At 51.0% G+C, this 17,465-nt stretch overlaps 1 protein-coding gene across 3 annotated transcripts in view; it reads left to right on the top strand.

Annotated features, from left to right (window-relative positions):
* Nucleotides 1-17,465, top strand: part of RBKS (ribokinase) — a 114,500-nt gene that overhangs the window by 19,535 nt on the left and 77,500 nt on the right. For all 3 annotated transcript variants that reach the window (XM_063444101.1, XM_063444104.1, XM_063444103.1), the window contains exons 4-6: nucleotides 6,902-6,965; nucleotides 8,141-8,203; nucleotides 9,946-10,110. In XM_063444101.1, the coding sequence (XP_063300171.1) occupies nucleotides 6,902-6,965; nucleotides 8,141-8,203; nucleotides 9,946-10,110 (292 nt within the window). The remainder of the gene's footprint in view (nucleotides 1-6,901; nucleotides 6,966-8,140; nucleotides 8,204-9,945; nucleotides 10,111-17,465) is intronic.

Here is a 17,465-nt window from a genome sequence, read left to right on the forward strand (position 1 = left end):
AAGCTTCTTCTTACCCCCTCCCCTGTAGCGTGGCCGAGCTGCTCTCCGGTCCGCGGTGCCCGGCCGGAGTGACAGGAAGGTGCACACTCAGTGTGCACTTCCTGTCAGTCCGGCCGGGTACAGGAAACAGAAACTCCTGTTCCGCGCGGAGTTTCTGTTTCCTGTACCCGGTCGGACTGACAGGAAGTGCACACTGAGTGTGCACCTTCCTATCACTCCGGCCAGGCACCGCGGACCGGAGAGCAGCTCGGCCACGCTACAGGGGAGGGGGTGAGAAGAGGAGGAGGGGAGGGGTAAGAAGAAGGAGGGGGAGGGGGTAAGAAGAGAGGGGGGGAGTAAAAAGAGGGGGGAGTAAGAAGAGAGGGAGGGGGGGAGTAAGAAGAGAGGGAGGGGGGAGTAAGAAGAGGGGGAGGGAGAAGTAAGAAGAGGGGGAGGGGGGAGTAAGAAGAGGGGGATAATAAGAGGGGGAGGGGGAGTAAGAAGAGAGGGAGGGGGGAGTAAGAAGGGGGTAAGAAGAGGGGGGAGTAAAAAGAGGAAGGGGGAGTAAGAAGGGGGAGTAAGAAGAGGGGGGAGGGGGAAGTAAGAAGAGAGGGAGGGGGAGTAAGAAGAGGGGGATAAGAAGGGGGGGGGAGAGAGAGGACCCGGGAGCTCAGCCTCAGCCTCTGGGTCCTTCTTGCGCAAGCACAGAGCGTTGCCGCAGTTACCACAACAACGTTACGGCTATTGCAAGAGTAAACTCTAGCCCTGGAGCTACGGGCTAGAGTTCACTCTCAACACTGTGACCACCAGGGATTCCTGGTGGTCGCAGTGGTGAGAGTGAACGCTAGCCCCATAAACACACTGCCCCCCCACACACACACACACCATACACATTCACACACTGCCCCCCATACACACACACTGCCCCCACTACACACACACTGCCCCCACACACACCATACACATTTACACACATTGCCTCACACACACACACACACACACACATACACTGCCCACCCATACACACACAGCCCCCCATACTAACATTGCCACACACATACACAGCCCCCTCATACACACATTGCCCCACACACCCTACACATTCACACACTACACCCCCTCACACACACTGAACCTTTCACACACACTGCACCCCTCACACATTGCACCACTGCTCCTATACCCTACTACAGCCTCATATCCCAGCTCTTAAACGGTTTAAATACTTACTCTGGTAGGGGGGCCCGGCCCTCCTGGCACCATAACCACTACACAGAGCAGTAGTGGTTATTGTGCATGGATTATTTCTTTAAATAATCTACAAGTGCCCCAGTAGCCAGCAAGCCAGCCAGCCCACAGGCCAGCCAGCCAGCCCACAGGCCGGCCAGCCAGCCCACAGGCCGGCCAGCCAGCCCACAGGCCGGCCAGCCAGCCAGCCCACAGGCCGGCCAGCCAGCCAGCCCACAGGCCGGCCAGCCAGCCAGCCCACAGGCCGGCCAGCCAGCCAGCCCACAGGCCGGCCAGCCAGCCAGCCCACAGGCCGGCCAGCCAGCCAGCCCACAGGCCGGCCAGCCAGCCAGCCCACAGGCCGGCCAGCCAGCCAGCCCACAGGCCGGCCAGCCAGCCAGCCCACAGGCCGGCCAGCCAGCCAGCCCACAGGCCGGCCAGCCAGCCAGCCCACAGGCCGGCCAGCCAGCCAGCCCACAGGGCGGCCAGCCAGCCAGCCCACAGGGCGGCCAGCCAGCCCACAGGCCAGCCAGCCAGCCCACAGGCCAGCCAGCCAGCCAGCCCACAGGCCGGCCAGCCGGCCAGCCAGCCCTCAGGCCGGCCAGCCAGCCAGCCAGCCCACAGGCCGGCCAGCCAGCCAGCCCACAGGCCGGCCAGCCAGCCAGCCAGCCCACAGGCCGGCCAGCCAGCCAGCCAGCCCACAGGCCGGCCAGCCAGCCAGCCAGCCCACAGGCCGGCCAGCCAGCCAGCCAGCCCACAGGCCGGCCGGCCAGCCAGCCAGCCCACAGGCCGGCCGGCCAGCCAGCCAGCCCACAGGCCGGCCAGCCAGCCAGCCCACAGGCCGGCCAGCCAGCCTGCCCACAGCCAGCCCACAGGCCGGCCAGCCAGCCAGCCAGCCCACAGGCCGGCCAGCCAGCCAGCCAGCCCACAGGCCGGCCAGCCAGCCAGCCAGCCCACAGGCCGGCCAGCCAGCCAGCCAGCCCACAGGCCGGCCAGCCAGCCAGCCAGCCCACAGGCCGGCCAGCCAGCCAGCCAGCCCACAGGCCGGCCAGCCAGCCAGCCAGCCCACAGGCCGGCCAGCCAGCCAGCCAGCCCACAGGCCGGCCAGCCAGCCAGCCAGCCCACAGGCCGGCCAGCCAGCCAGCCAGCCCACAGGCCGGCCAGCCAGCCAGCCAGCCCACAGGCCGGCCAGCCAGCCAGCCAGCCCACAGGCCGGCCAGCCAGCCAGCCAGCCCACAGGCCGGCCAGCCAGCCAGCCAGCCCACAGGCCGGCCAGCCAGCCAGCCAGCCCACAGGCCGGCCAGCCAGCCAGCCAGCCCACAGGCCGGCCAGCCAGCCAGCCAGCCCACAGGCCGGCCAGCCAGCCAGCCAGCCCACAGGCCGGCCAGCCAGCCAGCCAGCCCACAGGCCGGCCAGCCAGCCAGCCCACAGGCCGGCCAGCCAGCCAGCCCACAGGCCGGCCAGCCAGCCAGCCCACAGGCCGGCCAGCCAGCCAGCCCACAGGCCGGCCAGCCAGCCAGCCCACAGGCCGGCCAGCCAGCCAGCCCACAGGCCGGCCAGCCAGCCAGCCCACAGGCCACCAGTTAGCCCACAGGCCAGTAGCCAGCCCACAGGCCTACAGCAAGCCACAGCCTGCCAGCCAGCAAGCCCACAGCCTGCCAGCCGCAGCCAGCAATCCCACAGCCTGCCAGCCGCAGCCAGCAAGCCCGCAGCCTGCCAGCCGCAGCCAGCAAGCCCGCAGCCTGCCAGCCGCAGCCAGCAAGCCCGCAGCCTGCCAGCCGCAGCCAGCAAGCCCGCAGCCTGCCAGCCGCAGCCAGCAAGCCCGCAGCCTGCCAGCCGCAGCCAGCAAGCCCGCAGCCAGCAAGCCCGCAGCCTGCCAGCCGCAGCCAGCAAGCCCGCAGCCTGCCAGCCGCAGCCAGCCAGCCGCAGCCAGCAAGCCCGCAGCCTGCCAGCCGCAGCCAGCAAGCCCGCAGCCAGCAAGCCCACAGCCTGCCAGCCGCAGCCAGCAAGCCCACAGCCTGCCAGCCGCAGCCAGCAAGCCCACAGCCTGCCAGCCGCAGCCAGCAAGCCCACAGCCTGCCAGCCGCAGCCAGCAAGCCCACAGCCTGCCAGCCGCAGCCAGCAAGCCCACAGCCTGCCAGCCGCAGCCAGCAAGCCCACAGCCTGCCAGCCGCAGCCAGCAAGCCCACAGCCTGCCAGCCGCAGCCAGCAAGCCCACAGCCTGCCAGCCGCAGCCAGCAAGCCCACAGCCTGCCAGCCGCAGCCAGCAAGCCCACAGCCTGCCAGCCGCAGCCAGCAAGCCCACAGCCTGCCAGCCGCAGCCAGCAAGCCCACAGCCTGCCAGCCGCAGCCAGCAAGCCCACAGCCTGCCAGCCGCAGCCAGCAAGCCCACAGCCTGCCAGCCGCAGCCAGCAAGCCCACAGCCTGCCAGCCGCAGCCAGCAAGCCCACAGCCTGCCTGCCGCAGCCAGCAAGCCCACAGCCTGCCTGCCGCAGCCAGCAAGCCCACAGCCTGCCTGCCGCAGCCAGCAAGCCCACAGCCTGCCTGCCGCAGCCAGCAAGCCCACAGCCTGCCTGCCGCAGCCAGCAAGCCCACAGCCTGCCAGCCGCAGCCAGCAAGCCCACAGCCTGCCAGCCGCAGCCAGCAAGCCCACAGCCTGCCTGCCGCAGCCAGCAAGCCCACAGCCTGCCTGCCGCAGCCAGCAAGCCCACAGCCTGCCTGCCGCAGCCAGCAAGCCCACAGCCTGCCTGCCGCAGCCAGCAAGCCCACAGCCTGCCTGCCGCAGCCAGCAAGCCCACAGCCTGCCTGCCGCAGCCAGCAAGCCCACAGCCTGCCTGCCGCAGCCAGCAAGCCCACAGCCTGCCTGCCGCAGCCAGCAAGCCCACAGCCTGCCTGCCGCAGCCAGCAAGCCCACAGCCTGCCTGCCGCAGCCAGCAAGCCCACAGCCTGCCTGCCGCAGCCAGCAAGCCCACAGCCTGCCTGCCGCAGCCAGCAAGCCCACAGCCTGCCTGCCGCAGCCAGCAAGCCCACAGCCTGCCTGCCGCAGCCAGCAAGCCCACAGCCTGCCTGCCGCAGCCAGCAAGCCCACAGCCTGCCTGCCGCAGCCAGCAAGCCCACAGCCTGCCTGCCGCAGCCAGCAAGCCCACAGCCTGCCTGCCGCAGCCAGCAAGCCCACAGCCTGCCTGCCGCAGCCAGCAAGCCCACAGCCTGCCTGCCGCAGCCAGCAAGCCCACAGCCTGCCTGCCGCAGCCAGCAAGCCCACAGCCTGCCTGCCGCAGCCAGCAAGCCCACAGCCTGCCTGCCGCAGCCAGCAAGCCCACAGCCTGCCTGCCGCAGCCAGCAAGCCCACAGCCTGCCTGCCGCAGCCAGCAAGCCCACAGCCTGCCTGCCGCAGCCAGCAAGCCCACAGCCTGCCTGCCGCAGCCAGCAAGCCCACAGCCTGCCTGCCGCAGCCAGCAAGCCCACAGCCTGCCTGCCGCAGCCAGCAAGCCCACAGCCTGCCTGCCGCAGCCAGCAAGCCCACAGCCTGCCTGCCGCAGCCAGCAAGCCCACAGCCTGCCTGCCGCAGCCAGCAAGCCCACAGCCTGCCTGCCGCAGCCAGCAAGCCCACAGCCTGCCTGCCGCAGCCAGCAAGCCCACAGCCTGCCGGCAGTAGCCAGCAAGCCCACAGCCTGCCAGCCGCAGCAAGTAAGCCCACAGCCTTCCAGCAAGCCCACAGACTGCCAGCCAGCAACAGTAATTAAGGTAAGAGGAGCCAACTTGGCCTAGGTATAAGCGAGCTATGTTGTGTTGCTATATTGTGAATAGGAACCAGAGTGTTGGAGATACCCCCCTCCAGGCCCCATTAGACTCCATTGTAGTCTCTAAAGGGACCTGGAGGAAATTCTTTCTAACACACTCTCTAAAGGACACTGAGATAGCCTCTGCTAGAATGCTCCCCCCCCTCCATGGCCCATTAACCCTCAATTGTAGTCTCTACTGGGGCTTGGGGGCGACTGTTTCCAGCAGGGACGTTGAGATGGCCTCTGTTAGAAAGACCCCCTTCCAAGCCTATTAGACTCCATTGTAGTCTCTAATAGGGCCTGGAGGGGATTCTTTCTAACACACTCTCTAAAAGACACTGAGACAGCCTCTGCTAGAAAGACCCCCCTCCATGGTTCATTAGCCCTCAATTGTAGTCTCTACTGGGGCCTCGAAGGGATTATTGCACGTTTGTTCCTTGTGTCTAAAGCTTGTGTAGGGTGTGGCTGGAGGCGGTGCATGGAGGCGGGACATGGGTGGCGCTTGCTGCGGAGTATGGGTGGGGCCTGTAAGGGGGCCCTTGATTTATTTTGCCCGGGGGCCCTGAGGGTTCTCAGTCCGCCCCTGATAGCGTCCCTTTAAAGGTGAGAAGAAAGATTTGCAGGGTATGCACAGCGCACTCCCCCATAGACTGGATATACTTCTACGGGTCCACGATCACAGCTGTATGACACTAATCTAATAAGCCAGGATCTCCCATACTATAAATATACCGATCCAGCTACATTCTCCAAACTAACAGAGCCATCCACTGCTGAAAATGTGAACTGGTCTGATCGGTATTTAACATATTTATCGTCTGGTTGAGTGGAAAGCAGCTTTTTTTCCCCAGAAATGTTTGTTCTTTGTGTTTTGGAAAGTCTCCAGGCCTGCTGTGGAGCCTGCTGTTCCTGGTATCTGCATTTCTCCTCTGTGAAATTCCACATACCACGTTCTACCCCAGAATATTTAACACCTCCTGTCCAAGGAGGCTACATCTGGCACCTGCAGGAGATATTATTAGATCTTCTAATATACATCCTGTCCAAGGAGGCTAAATCTGGCACCTGCAAGAGGTATTATTAGATCTTCTAATATACATCCTGTTCTAAAATAGAGAATACCATATGACACACATTCTCCGTGAAAATTGTGTTTATTTGTAATAGATATTCCTGGCAGACAATGGGTTGTAACTTTCGAGTAAAACTGCCAAGTGCTATTAGCGCTGTATTTTTATAACTGGGAATCTTAGAGAAGAGAATGGAGATTTGTTAGATTCTAAGCTTGTGGGCCAGGTTTACTGCCTTCCTACACATTAAGTTTTTTTTGTGTCTGTTAAAATGAAATAGGTTGATTTGCTGCAGTGTTTGAGAGAATTGGTCTGGATCTTGGAGCCAAAAGAAAATTATAGAAGCCAGTTTTTGTTGAAGAGAGACACTACTTTTTCAACTGACACATCTTGTGCCACATGGCACTCGTGCTGCACCCAGCAATTTTTTTATTTACTTTTTTTAGGAGAAGAACTCCCCTTTGCCTCACATCTGGCACCACATGGTAGTAACACTACACCCATCCCTCGTCCACCTAACATGTAAGTGACGTGTTACATGTGCCATGCAGCCTATTGACATATAATAAATGTCACCTTTGCAATATTTGTTTAATAGGACCTGTGACAGCATACTCAGTCAAATCAGGGTTTGCCAGATATCACTACTTACTCTTGCCCAAACTAATACCACGATGCTGATATTAAGGGACAAACAACACCGGGGAAAGAAAGCACGCAAATAAATAATGGAATAGATTATTTGAGACCTTGTGGGTTTTTCCGGCATCATGGGGAATGAAACGTACCGTGTTTTAATAATATATGAGGATAGCTTGATGCTGGTTACTGTTTCCTCTGCAGGTTGGGAAGGATTCATTCGGGAACAATTACATAGAAAACTTCAAGAAGAACAAGGTGTCTACAGGTAAATATTGCATAAATGAAATGGTATGTGATACAATAATTAAAAGGACAGCCTTCAGAGTCAAATGTCATTTTGTATGAAACTCGGCCAAAATCGTATGTTTGTTTTTAATGTTTTGATTTCTGTTAATTGCCTTTTGTGGCACACTTTGTAAGTTCAACAAGCTCACTGAAGCCAGCAGGCATTTTGAATACGGTGTAAAGTTTCACCAGAAACTTCCTTGAAAAGCCGACAGGTTCTAGTTATTAAATAACAGAGTGACAGGCTAAAACTAGTAAAGATAAATTATTTGCAATGTCCAGGGTGCCTTAACATTTACAACAATCTGTGCTTATTACGCCCATCAAATCATACATAACGTCAAAAATTGTGCACAATTGTTAGTTTTTCTTGTCTGCCTCATAAACCCAACCCATTCCCTAATCATTTTTTAATCCCCTACTTCTTTAACTATAGGACAGGACCTCTTGTTCTAGCCATCCCTAACTCTGCAGCGAATGTCACAAATCTGCCCACCATACCCTTTCATTCCTGTTACAACATCTGGGACTTGTTTGGTATTGCTCAGCCTTTTTATCTTAGTATTTTATATAATCTCTAGGCATTGCCAATAGGTAGAGCTCTAGCTTTTATAGAAGTAATAATTACATATTTCTTTGAAAGCCGTAATATAAGTGGTAGATGTAGTAGTTCATCAGCTTGGCAAGCCTCCTATAGGCCATTTCTGATGTTTAATCTCTATCAATGCATTGCATACCTGTCTAGCTCTCTGGTCATGTGCATGAGCAACGCTGATTGGGTGAGTGCATCACGAGTTTCATTAGCAAGGTGCATGCACACAGAACTGACACACCCCTCTTATAATCTCCGCCTTACACCCAAGTAGTAAAGAATATTGGTATGTAAGCGAAGAGGGTTGGTGGATTATATTGCATAGTTTTTATAGCTGTATTCTCCCCAGAAGCAGTTTTTCGGTCTCTCTGGAGAACGCTTTCTCCTAGAGTCCATTTCCAGCACATCTGCTCTCAATAAACATACATAAACGGGAAGAAAAGTAATAATTCTTCTTGGCTCTGTTTTCTTGGCTTGAAGTGGTTTAAGTAGAATTTATGTAAAATATTTTACTTTTACCATGGTTTCTGTACTCCAGTATATTTCTAATTTTCCAATTGCAGATTTTGTTTATCAGACAGATGCGGCAGCTACTGGCGTGGCTTCCATCATTGTGAACATCGAAGGTGAGTTCTTCCTCCTCTTGGTACTCTCACATGCTTTATTCACACGACCACCACAAACTAATCAAAGTAGCCCCTTTTATATTATTATCATTGTATATAAAGCTCCAGCATATTGCACAGCACTGCACAATGGGTAGATTGAGACGCAAGTTAACAAGACAGATTGAGTTAAAGGAGCACTATAGGGTCAGGAACGCAAACATGTTTTCCTGACCCTATAGTGTTAAAACCACCATCTAGCCCCCCTGGTCCCATCATGCCTCCCTAAATAAAGTTAAATCTTACTTGAATTTAAGTCTGGAGCTGCTTAATTTGTCCCTGTTTAGACCTGCCCACTGCCTGCTGACATCATCAGAAGTGGTAGCCTGATCCAATCACAATGCTTCTCTATAGAATTGGCTGAGACTGACAAAGAGACTGATCAAGGGAAGAGCCAGCACAATTCAAACACAGCCCTGGACAATCAGCATCTCCTCATAGAGATAAATTGAATCAGTGCATCTCTATGAGGAAAGTTCAGTATCTGCATGCAGAGGGAGGAGAAACTGAATGTTTTGTTTAATTTTAGGCAGCCGTGACCCAGGAAGGATCTCTAACAGCTATCTGAGGAGTGGCCAGTGAAGTTATCACTAGGCTGTAATGTAAAAGCTGCATTTTCTCTGAAAAGACAGTGTTTACAGCAAAAAGCTTGAAGGTAATGATTCTACTCACCAGAACAAATGCAATAAGCTGTAGTTGTTCTGGCGACTATAGTGTCCCTTTAAAAAGACAAGTTAACATGAGGCAGTGAGGGCCACGCTCAAATAAACTAAACTGGAAGTAGAAATGTCACTGATGTAATTTTTGTATAAGCTAATAACTATCTGTAAATTCATCTAAAGATTGTGCCTTTTTTACACCTTTATAAAAAAAGTTCCTTATCATATAGATCATATATCAGGGTGTCCGGGATATAAATTTGTTATTTGCCATTGTGCCTGTGTATGTCACTATGGATGGCTTTCCTGAGAATGGGGAACTGTCACAATTAGAGAAGCAACGTATATTTGGTACGGTCACTCCTGGCACAAAAAATGCATGCCTGCATCCAACTGGAAAAAATGTAAATGCTTGATATATTAATTTAAAAAACAAAACAAAAAAACAGTCAATTGTGCCAATAAATGGAAACCACCAGAGATTCACCAAGAGAAAACGACCTTAGAGCCCTTCAGTGAATAATAATGCTGGCTTTGCCACCCAAGACCTCTTATTAAATCGACCTGTATTTTGTCTACCCCAGAACACTCCTTCCCTTCCTTCCACTCTATGTGCCACATGCCGTCCACAGGGTGTTACAATATTCATCCTTCCTCTGTACCAGCTTTCTGAGTAGGGATATTATTTCCTCTGGTACTTGACCTGAGACAGACCAGGATGATGATTTGGTGAAGCTTATGGAGCTGTGCGAGATCACTTGGTTATTCCTGTAGAAGCTGATCCGGTAGCTAAAGGGCATTGAAGTAGGCCTGTGAGCAACAAATAGAACCGTTTAAGTAGACAATAAAATTTCTACTTGATAAATTATTGAAAATACAAAAATGGCAAAAAATATTCATAATCCTATAATTTGTCTTTGGGTATGTGTGTGTACCTGAAACTACGTATCTCGTAGCTGTGTCTAATGACTCCCATCTGGGCTGGCTGACTTCTTCTAGTGACACATGTAGCACCTTGTAATAATGGTATCTTCTGTCCCACAGGCCAAAACGCTATTGTGATAGTCGCCGGTGCCAATTTATTGCTGGACTCTGGAGATCTGTCAAAAGCTGCGGATGCCATTCGTGCAGCCAAGGTAATGGTGTGCCAGCTGGAGATTCTTCCTGAGATATCGTTGAAAGCTTTGAAGATGGCCCATGCCAGTGGAGGTGAGATCAATCTATTCCATTTCCTATAAAATATTGATGGATTTGATCACATGAAATAATTGTATTCTCCTACAGTAGAACCCTTATTTTTGTTGTCACAGTGAGTCTAAACTTATCTCATTGCATCCTTATATTGCTTTTCTCAATTGATGAGGAATTATTACTAAACAATTAATAATGTTGTTTTAGAATTTGGGGTTAAATATGCCTTTTCCAAGAGTCAGGAAAGAAAAAATGTGCACAGTATGCGTCCGCCACACTCCAACTTTACTGCTTGGAAATTATGTATTTTTAAATATTTTTCTTGTGCTGCTGGATTATCTGCACATTGTTATAGGAAAATCATTCAAAAAAATACAATACAATACAATTGGTCCCTAACTGGTTAATGCAGTCATTCTTAACCCCTGGGTCAGGACCCAAAATTGGTTCTCCATGCTGTTTCAATTCTGTTTTTTTTTTTTTTTTTACTGGTACTGATAAATCATATTAATCAGTCACCAGGTAACTAACAAAATAAATAAAAGAATGTGGCTAATTTATTTTGAAGAATGGCGTGTCAAGATAATAAAATGTACAAAATTTGGCCGAAAAATATTAAAATTTTACTTTTAAATCTGTTTTTTTACAAATGAGGAATGGGCCATCAAGTTAATGACATGCATAATTTGTGTCCATGACCGAATCACAGGGATAAAGCAGCACTGTCATTTTATTTCCTTCGGTTTTCCCGTCCTTATCGCCAAAGATCGCACGCAACATAAGAAAATGTACTGGCTGTCTTATCCCATGTGTTAAACAAAAATCAAGGTGAATTAAAAAAAAAATACAGTAAAAATGGGTAAAATTGGAGAGACAAAAAAAGGATGAATTTAAAAAATTTAAGAAATCCTGCAAAGTGACAGTGCTGCTTTCATGTGCTTAATTGGATCCTTGAGGTAATTTTTTTATATTTATTTACAAATATTTCTAGGTCTGCAGCAATCATAATGCAGCATTTCGTGAAAACACTTCTTGTTTTGTTAGAGAAAATAATTTGACACTGTGGCGAAACCAGCTTCGCCACTGTGAACTGGAGAGGCCTGGTTGCTAGCCTCCTGCCCGCTGACTATGGCCCCTGGACATGTTGCACTTTAAAAACTATATTTGGGCATGTAATAATTTATATTGCTGCTACTGGCCCTTTAAAATCAGCGATGGACATTTTGGGACTTTTGGGACTACTGTCCCTTTAAGACTGTGAAGCATATTCTATTGTACAGCCTGTATATTGTATATGTATTCATGTGTTAAGTTTAACCTGGGTGATATGTATGCAGCATTCATCTGATTGTTCGGTAGAATAACTCCATTCATTATATTGAGTGAAACTACCGAACAACCAGACCACCCAGGAATAAGTGTGCCTCCAATTACCGTTTGCAACAATGTTGCAAACAGGTAATTGGCAATCCATGTAATGTATTCTTTGTCCTCTGGGTGGCCGCCATTCGGGAAACAAACACGTGGCGGCGGCCATCTTAAACTACCGAACAGCGGTGTTTTGCCGTCGAGTGTCTGGAACTGAAATCGGACACTTGACTAGGCAAACACCGCTGAGACCTCCATACTCCCAGAAATTCGTATAGAAACTACCGAATGACCCGCCGTTCGGTAGAAAGAAACATACGAACTAGGGGATTCATGCGAATCCCCCTTAGTCTCTATAACCCAAGTAATTCGTCTGTTTCATTCACTTGTTTGTGACCGACCGCAGGGCCAAAATGCATGGAACTGTTTTCGGATACTTTACCCATGCGGTCAGTCAAATCTTTGGAACCTCATATCTCCCGAACCATTCATCCGAATGACCTGATTCTTGAATATGTTGTCCCCCTGAATAAGGGCTATCAGGGGATACCTGTTTTGGAGGTGTAGCATATGTATTTGGGGTACATCCAGGAATTGGGGAAAAGGGTGTACGGTATAATTATGTTAAGTGCTAATCTAAGGGGAGGAAATGTGTGGGAGGTACATCCATGTGATTGGTTAAATTCATCCTCCCCCTGGGAGTGTCCTGTATGTACTTGGTTGTAATAAAAGCCAGACTGGGTGTCCCAGTCCAGAGTTCTTGCTTAACCCTCAAAGCGATGTGTCGTCTCGGTCTTTGGGGGAATGGGATTGTATGCTGACTGCCAAGAGTGTAAGCCGATGTCTGCTTTTCTTGTTCAGCTGTTCCAGTGTTCGTGTGGTTCCAGTCGGGAGAATGGTGTTTGCAGTAGCTGCCTGTGCATCTGGAAAGGGGATTATCGCCTAAACGGATTTTAACCCCTCATATGCTGAAACGGTCCGTTACAATTGGTGGCAGCGGTGGGATCGTTCCTACAACCAGAGGGACAGCTACAGACAACACCATTTCTGGATTACAAATTGAGGGCAACGCTAGTATCCGTACAGCGACCCTATCTACAAAGGAAATCAGGAAAATGGAAGGAGACAGAGTCGCAGCTGCTGCAGCACCTCCGAGGGAGGAGGAGGAATCCGAGTTTGCCAGGGAATATAGGAGCAGGATGGCTCTATTCTCACCAGCCCGAGCGGAGCAGATGGCAGACCGGGTCTACAACGATGTACAGGCGTACCTCATGCTGCGAACGACGCAGAGAAACCAACAAGCTGCGGGATCGTTCCTACAGCCAGAAGGACAGCTACAGAACACCAATTCCTTGGAGTTACAAATTGAGGGCAACGTTAGCATTCGTGCAGCGCCCCTGGCAGCAGAGGTATCCAGCGACTTGGAGCAGACAAGTATGGAAGGCTCTGACGCTGAAGATGATTTTATGGCCAAGGTGAGGCAGCAACTGGCCCAGTATGGGGGTTATATATCCATGGACACATTCCAGGGGATCTGGAACCAGGTCATGGCTGAGCAAAACTCAAAGATGGACGAAGAGTATGATGAGCAGGAAGAGTGGTACAGCAGCAGAGTAGAGGCTGCATCCGAGGAGGTTAGCCGCCCCCCCCCGAGGCGGCAGGAAGAACCCGAAGTAGGGGTCCTCATAGATTGGTCCTGTGAGGAACCACAACAGGCAGGTGGAGATGGGACCGAGGTCTCTCTACCGGCCCTACAGGGATGCTGGGCAGTCGGCCCAGATCCCCAGCGGCAGTGTGTAACCCAGGGAGCTGATGGTGTCGTCCATCCTCCCCAGCGGCAGAGTAAGTCCCAGGGAGCTAAAGGTGTCGTCCTTCCTCCCCAGCGGCAGATTGTATCTCAGGGAGCTGAAGGTGCCGTCCTTCCTCCCCAGCGGCAGTGTGTGTCTCCGGGAGCTGATGGTGTCGTCCATCCTCCCCAGCGGCAGGCTGAGTTACAGGGGGCAGAGGTTGTTGTTCCTGCCCCCCAGCAGCAAAGTGATGTCCCAGGAAGGCAGTGTGAAGTGAGGGGAGAGGAGAGCAGCGTCCTCCCTCCCCAGCGGCAGTGTGTACCCCAGGGAGCTGAAGGTGCCGTCCTTCCTCCCCAGCGGCAGTGTGTCCTGCAGGGAGCAGAGACAGTCAGTCTCGCACCCCAACCGCAGGACAAGGGAATGAAAGGGGAAACAGCTGGTCTCCCTTTTCCCCAGCAGAAGGAGTGGCAGGGAGAGGAGCCTGCTAACCCCTCTCCCCAGCAGCAGTTCACCGTCCAGAGAGAGGAGCTTGTTATACCCTCTCTCCCACGGCAGCCTAACCCACCAAGGGGAGATGTTAAGCCCCACAACTGTGCAGATGGGACCGTAGTCTCTGCACTTACAGCACAAGGGATAGGGACGGTCGGTCCTGTTCCCCAGCCTCAGGGTGATGGATCCAAAGGGGAGACAGTCGGTCTCCCCCTCCGGCAGTCGAGCTGTGCACCTAAAGGGGAGACAGTCAGTCTCCAGCAACCAGGCGCCCACCAGACTACTCCCGTGGTAGTGCTGGCAACCGGACAGAGTACCGCTGGTCTCTGGCCCCTCAGCAACCCACCAAGGCAGCCTACCAGTCTCCCACCCAGCAGTGGTGAAACACCAGAACCTGGACAAAATTCTTCCTCACCCAGATGTAGTAACCGGTTAGTGTGGGTGGGCTGCTCTGTTATTTCTGTTTTGTGGGTGGGTTGCTGGACTAACCAGGGCACTGACCGGCAGAAAGTCAGGTACCCTGTTAGTCTAATTGGCAAAGGGGAGAAATGTGGCGAAACCAGCTTCGCCACTGTGAACTGGAGAGGCCTGGTTGCTAGCCTCCTGCCCGCTGACTATGGCCCCTGGACATGTTGCACTTTAAAAACTATATTTGGGCATGTAATAATTTATATTGCTGCTACTGGCCCTTTAAAATCAGCGATGGACATTTTGGGACTTTTGGGACTACTGTCCCTTTAAGACTGTGAAGCATATTCTATTGTACTGCCTGTATATTGTATATGTATTCATGTGTTAAGTTTAACCTGGGTGATATGTATGCAGCATTCATCTGATTGTTCGGTAGAATAACTCCATTCATTATATTGAGTGAAACTACCGAACAACCAGACCACCCAGGAATAAGTGTGCCTCCAATTACCGTTTGCAACAATGTTGCAAACAGGTAATTGGCAATCCATGTAATGTATTCTTTGTCCTCTGGGTGGCCGCCATTCGGGAAACAAACACGTGGCGGCGGCCATCTTAAACTACCGAACAGCGGTGTTTTGCCGTCGAGTGTCTGGAACTGAAATCGGACACTTGACTAGGCAAACACCGCTGAGACCTCCATACTCCCAGAAATTCGTATAGAAACTACCGAATGACCCGCCGTTCGGTAGAAAGAAACATGGGTAAAGTATCCGAAAACAGTTCCATGCATTTTGGCCCTGCGGTCGGTCACAAACAAGTGAATGAAACAGACAAATTACTTGGGTTATAGAGACTAAGGGGGATTCGCATGAATCCCCTAGTTCGTATGTTTCTTTCTACCGAACGGCGGGTCATTCGGTAGTTTCTATACGAATTTCTGGGAGTATGGAGGTCTCAGCGGTGTTTGCCTAGTCAAGTGTCCGATTTCAGTTCCAGACACTCGACGGCAAAACACCGCTGTTCGGTAGTTTAAGATGGCCGCCGCCACGTGTTTGTTTCCCGAATGGCGGCCACCCAGAGGACAAAGAATACATTACATGGATTGCCAATTACCTGTTTGCAACATTGTTGCAAACGGTAATTGGAGGCACACTTATTCCTGGGTGGTCTGGTTGTTCGGTAGTTTCACTCAATATAATGAATGGAGTTATTCTACCGAACAATCAGATGAATGCTGCATACATATCACCCAGGTTAAACTTAACACATGAATACATATACAATATACAGGCAGTACAATAGAATATGCTTCACAGTCTTAAAGGGACAGTAGTCCCAAAAGTCCCAAAATGTCCATCGCTGATTTTAAAGGGCCAGTAGCAGCAATATAAATTATTACATGCCCAAATATAGTTTTTAAAGTGCAACATGTCCAGGGGCCATAGTCAGCGGGCAGGAGGCTAGCAACCAGGCCTCTCCAGTTCACAGTGGCGAAGCTGGTTTCGCCACAGACACAATAGTAGATTCTAAAGTGATATTATTACTAAAACGTGACTTGGACATTTAAAGGGGTACCATAGTCACCAAAACAACTTTAGCTGAATTAAGCAGTTTTTTAGTATAGACCATGCCTGTGAAATTTCACTGCTCAATTATCTGCCATTTAGGAGTTAAATCACTTTTGTTTCTGTATATGCAGCCCTAGCCACACCTCCCCGACTTTGACTGACACAGCCTGCATGAAAACAAAATGGTTTCATTTTCAATCAGATACAACTTAATTTACAAGTGTTTACCTCCTGCTCTAGAAATTGAGATTTAATTACATACAGGAGGCTCCTGCAGGCTCTAGCAAATTATTAGCAGTGCAGGAGATAAGAAATTCTGAATTAATTTGTATTACTAGGACTGTATAAACAACGTGATTTAACTCCTAAATGGCAGAGAATTGAGCAGTGAGACTGCAGGGGCATGTTCTATACACCAAAACTGCTTCATTAAGCTAAAGTTGTTTTGGTGACTGTAGTGTTCCTTTAATTACACCTGGAGATATCATTTAGCGTTATTGCATTGTGATGTGAGTTTTCACAAAGCACAACTTAGTAAATCTGATCAATATATGTTTGATCAAAAACCGACTATAGGATATCTTTCCAGTAACAGGATTTCTCGAATAATTAGAATAAGAACAATAGTTAATAAATGAGCCAAAATTACATTACTGATTGAAAAATTAAGCAGAATGATCAGAGCCTTTTGCCAATGGAAATGCATGAGCTCAGCTGAAGGTCTTTTAACAAGTCTCAAAAAACAATGAAAATGTTTTGATCTCTTGCCTGATTTCAAATTGGGTCAGACAAACGCATTTGTGATTTATTAAAAATCAAGATCTTGTTTATAAAAAAACAAGTCCAGTTCTCAAGGGCCTGATTGAAGCCACCTGGGTATTTGAGTGTAGTGGGCTTGTCAGAGAGCCGCAGGCCACAAAGCTGGTATGATTTATACCGATAATGTTCTTTTATCAGGTTTGCCATATTTATAATGAATGTTAAGAGGATCTCCTTAAAGTGAGCGGTAAATAGAATCCATGTTTAGCTTGGGAATACCACCAGCCATGCCAAATTAAAACGTCTTGTGCTTGCCACCATATGAACATCAGCAGAGTGTGGTCGTTTTTGGTTCAACCAACATGTTGAAGTTACATCTTTTGGACTGCATGAGAGGTGGCCTCTCCTAGCCCTCAAAAGATTAAAGAGAAACTGGGGTAATTTTGTTCTATTAAATAAACTGCTTGTATGAAAAAATAAAAGCAGTATGGAGCAAGGCACCCTTTATTATTAAAAGTTACCTGTTCAGTATTAATGATGTAACTGTAGCAGAGCTGTAGATTTTCCCCCTATCATTCATGCACGACAGTGATGACTCAGCTGGTAGTGTAGCCGAGAGAAAGGTGAGTTATACTTACCTGAACCTGTCCCTTATAGCCTCCGCCATGCCAGTCTTCCTGACAGTTCTCTTCAGCTGACGGCATGCCAGCATTGTACACATGAGATGGAGGATCCCGAGAGACTGCGGGACCCTCCATAGACAGAGCCTGTGACGAAAGTAACCTTGTCACTGGCTTTTGGAGGGGCCTACTGGCCAGCCTCTTGGATCAGGATTATAGGCCCCGTAATATACCTTGCCCAATGCACTTTAAAAGGCTTTGTTCAGGTGAAGTATGTATTTTTGTACTCCAGACAGAGAGACCGACCGTTAGCCCTAATTCTCTGGAACTGTTTTGGGCATGGGACCATGTGCACGGTGGGTCAAAAC

This window comes from Pelobates fuscus, chromosome 2, assembly GCF_036172605.1.
Source record: "Pelobates fuscus isolate aPelFus1 chromosome 2, aPelFus1.pri, whole genome shotgun sequence".
NCBI classification, from domain to species: Eukaryota; Metazoa; Chordata; class Amphibia; order Anura; family Pelobatidae; genus Pelobates; species Pelobates fuscus.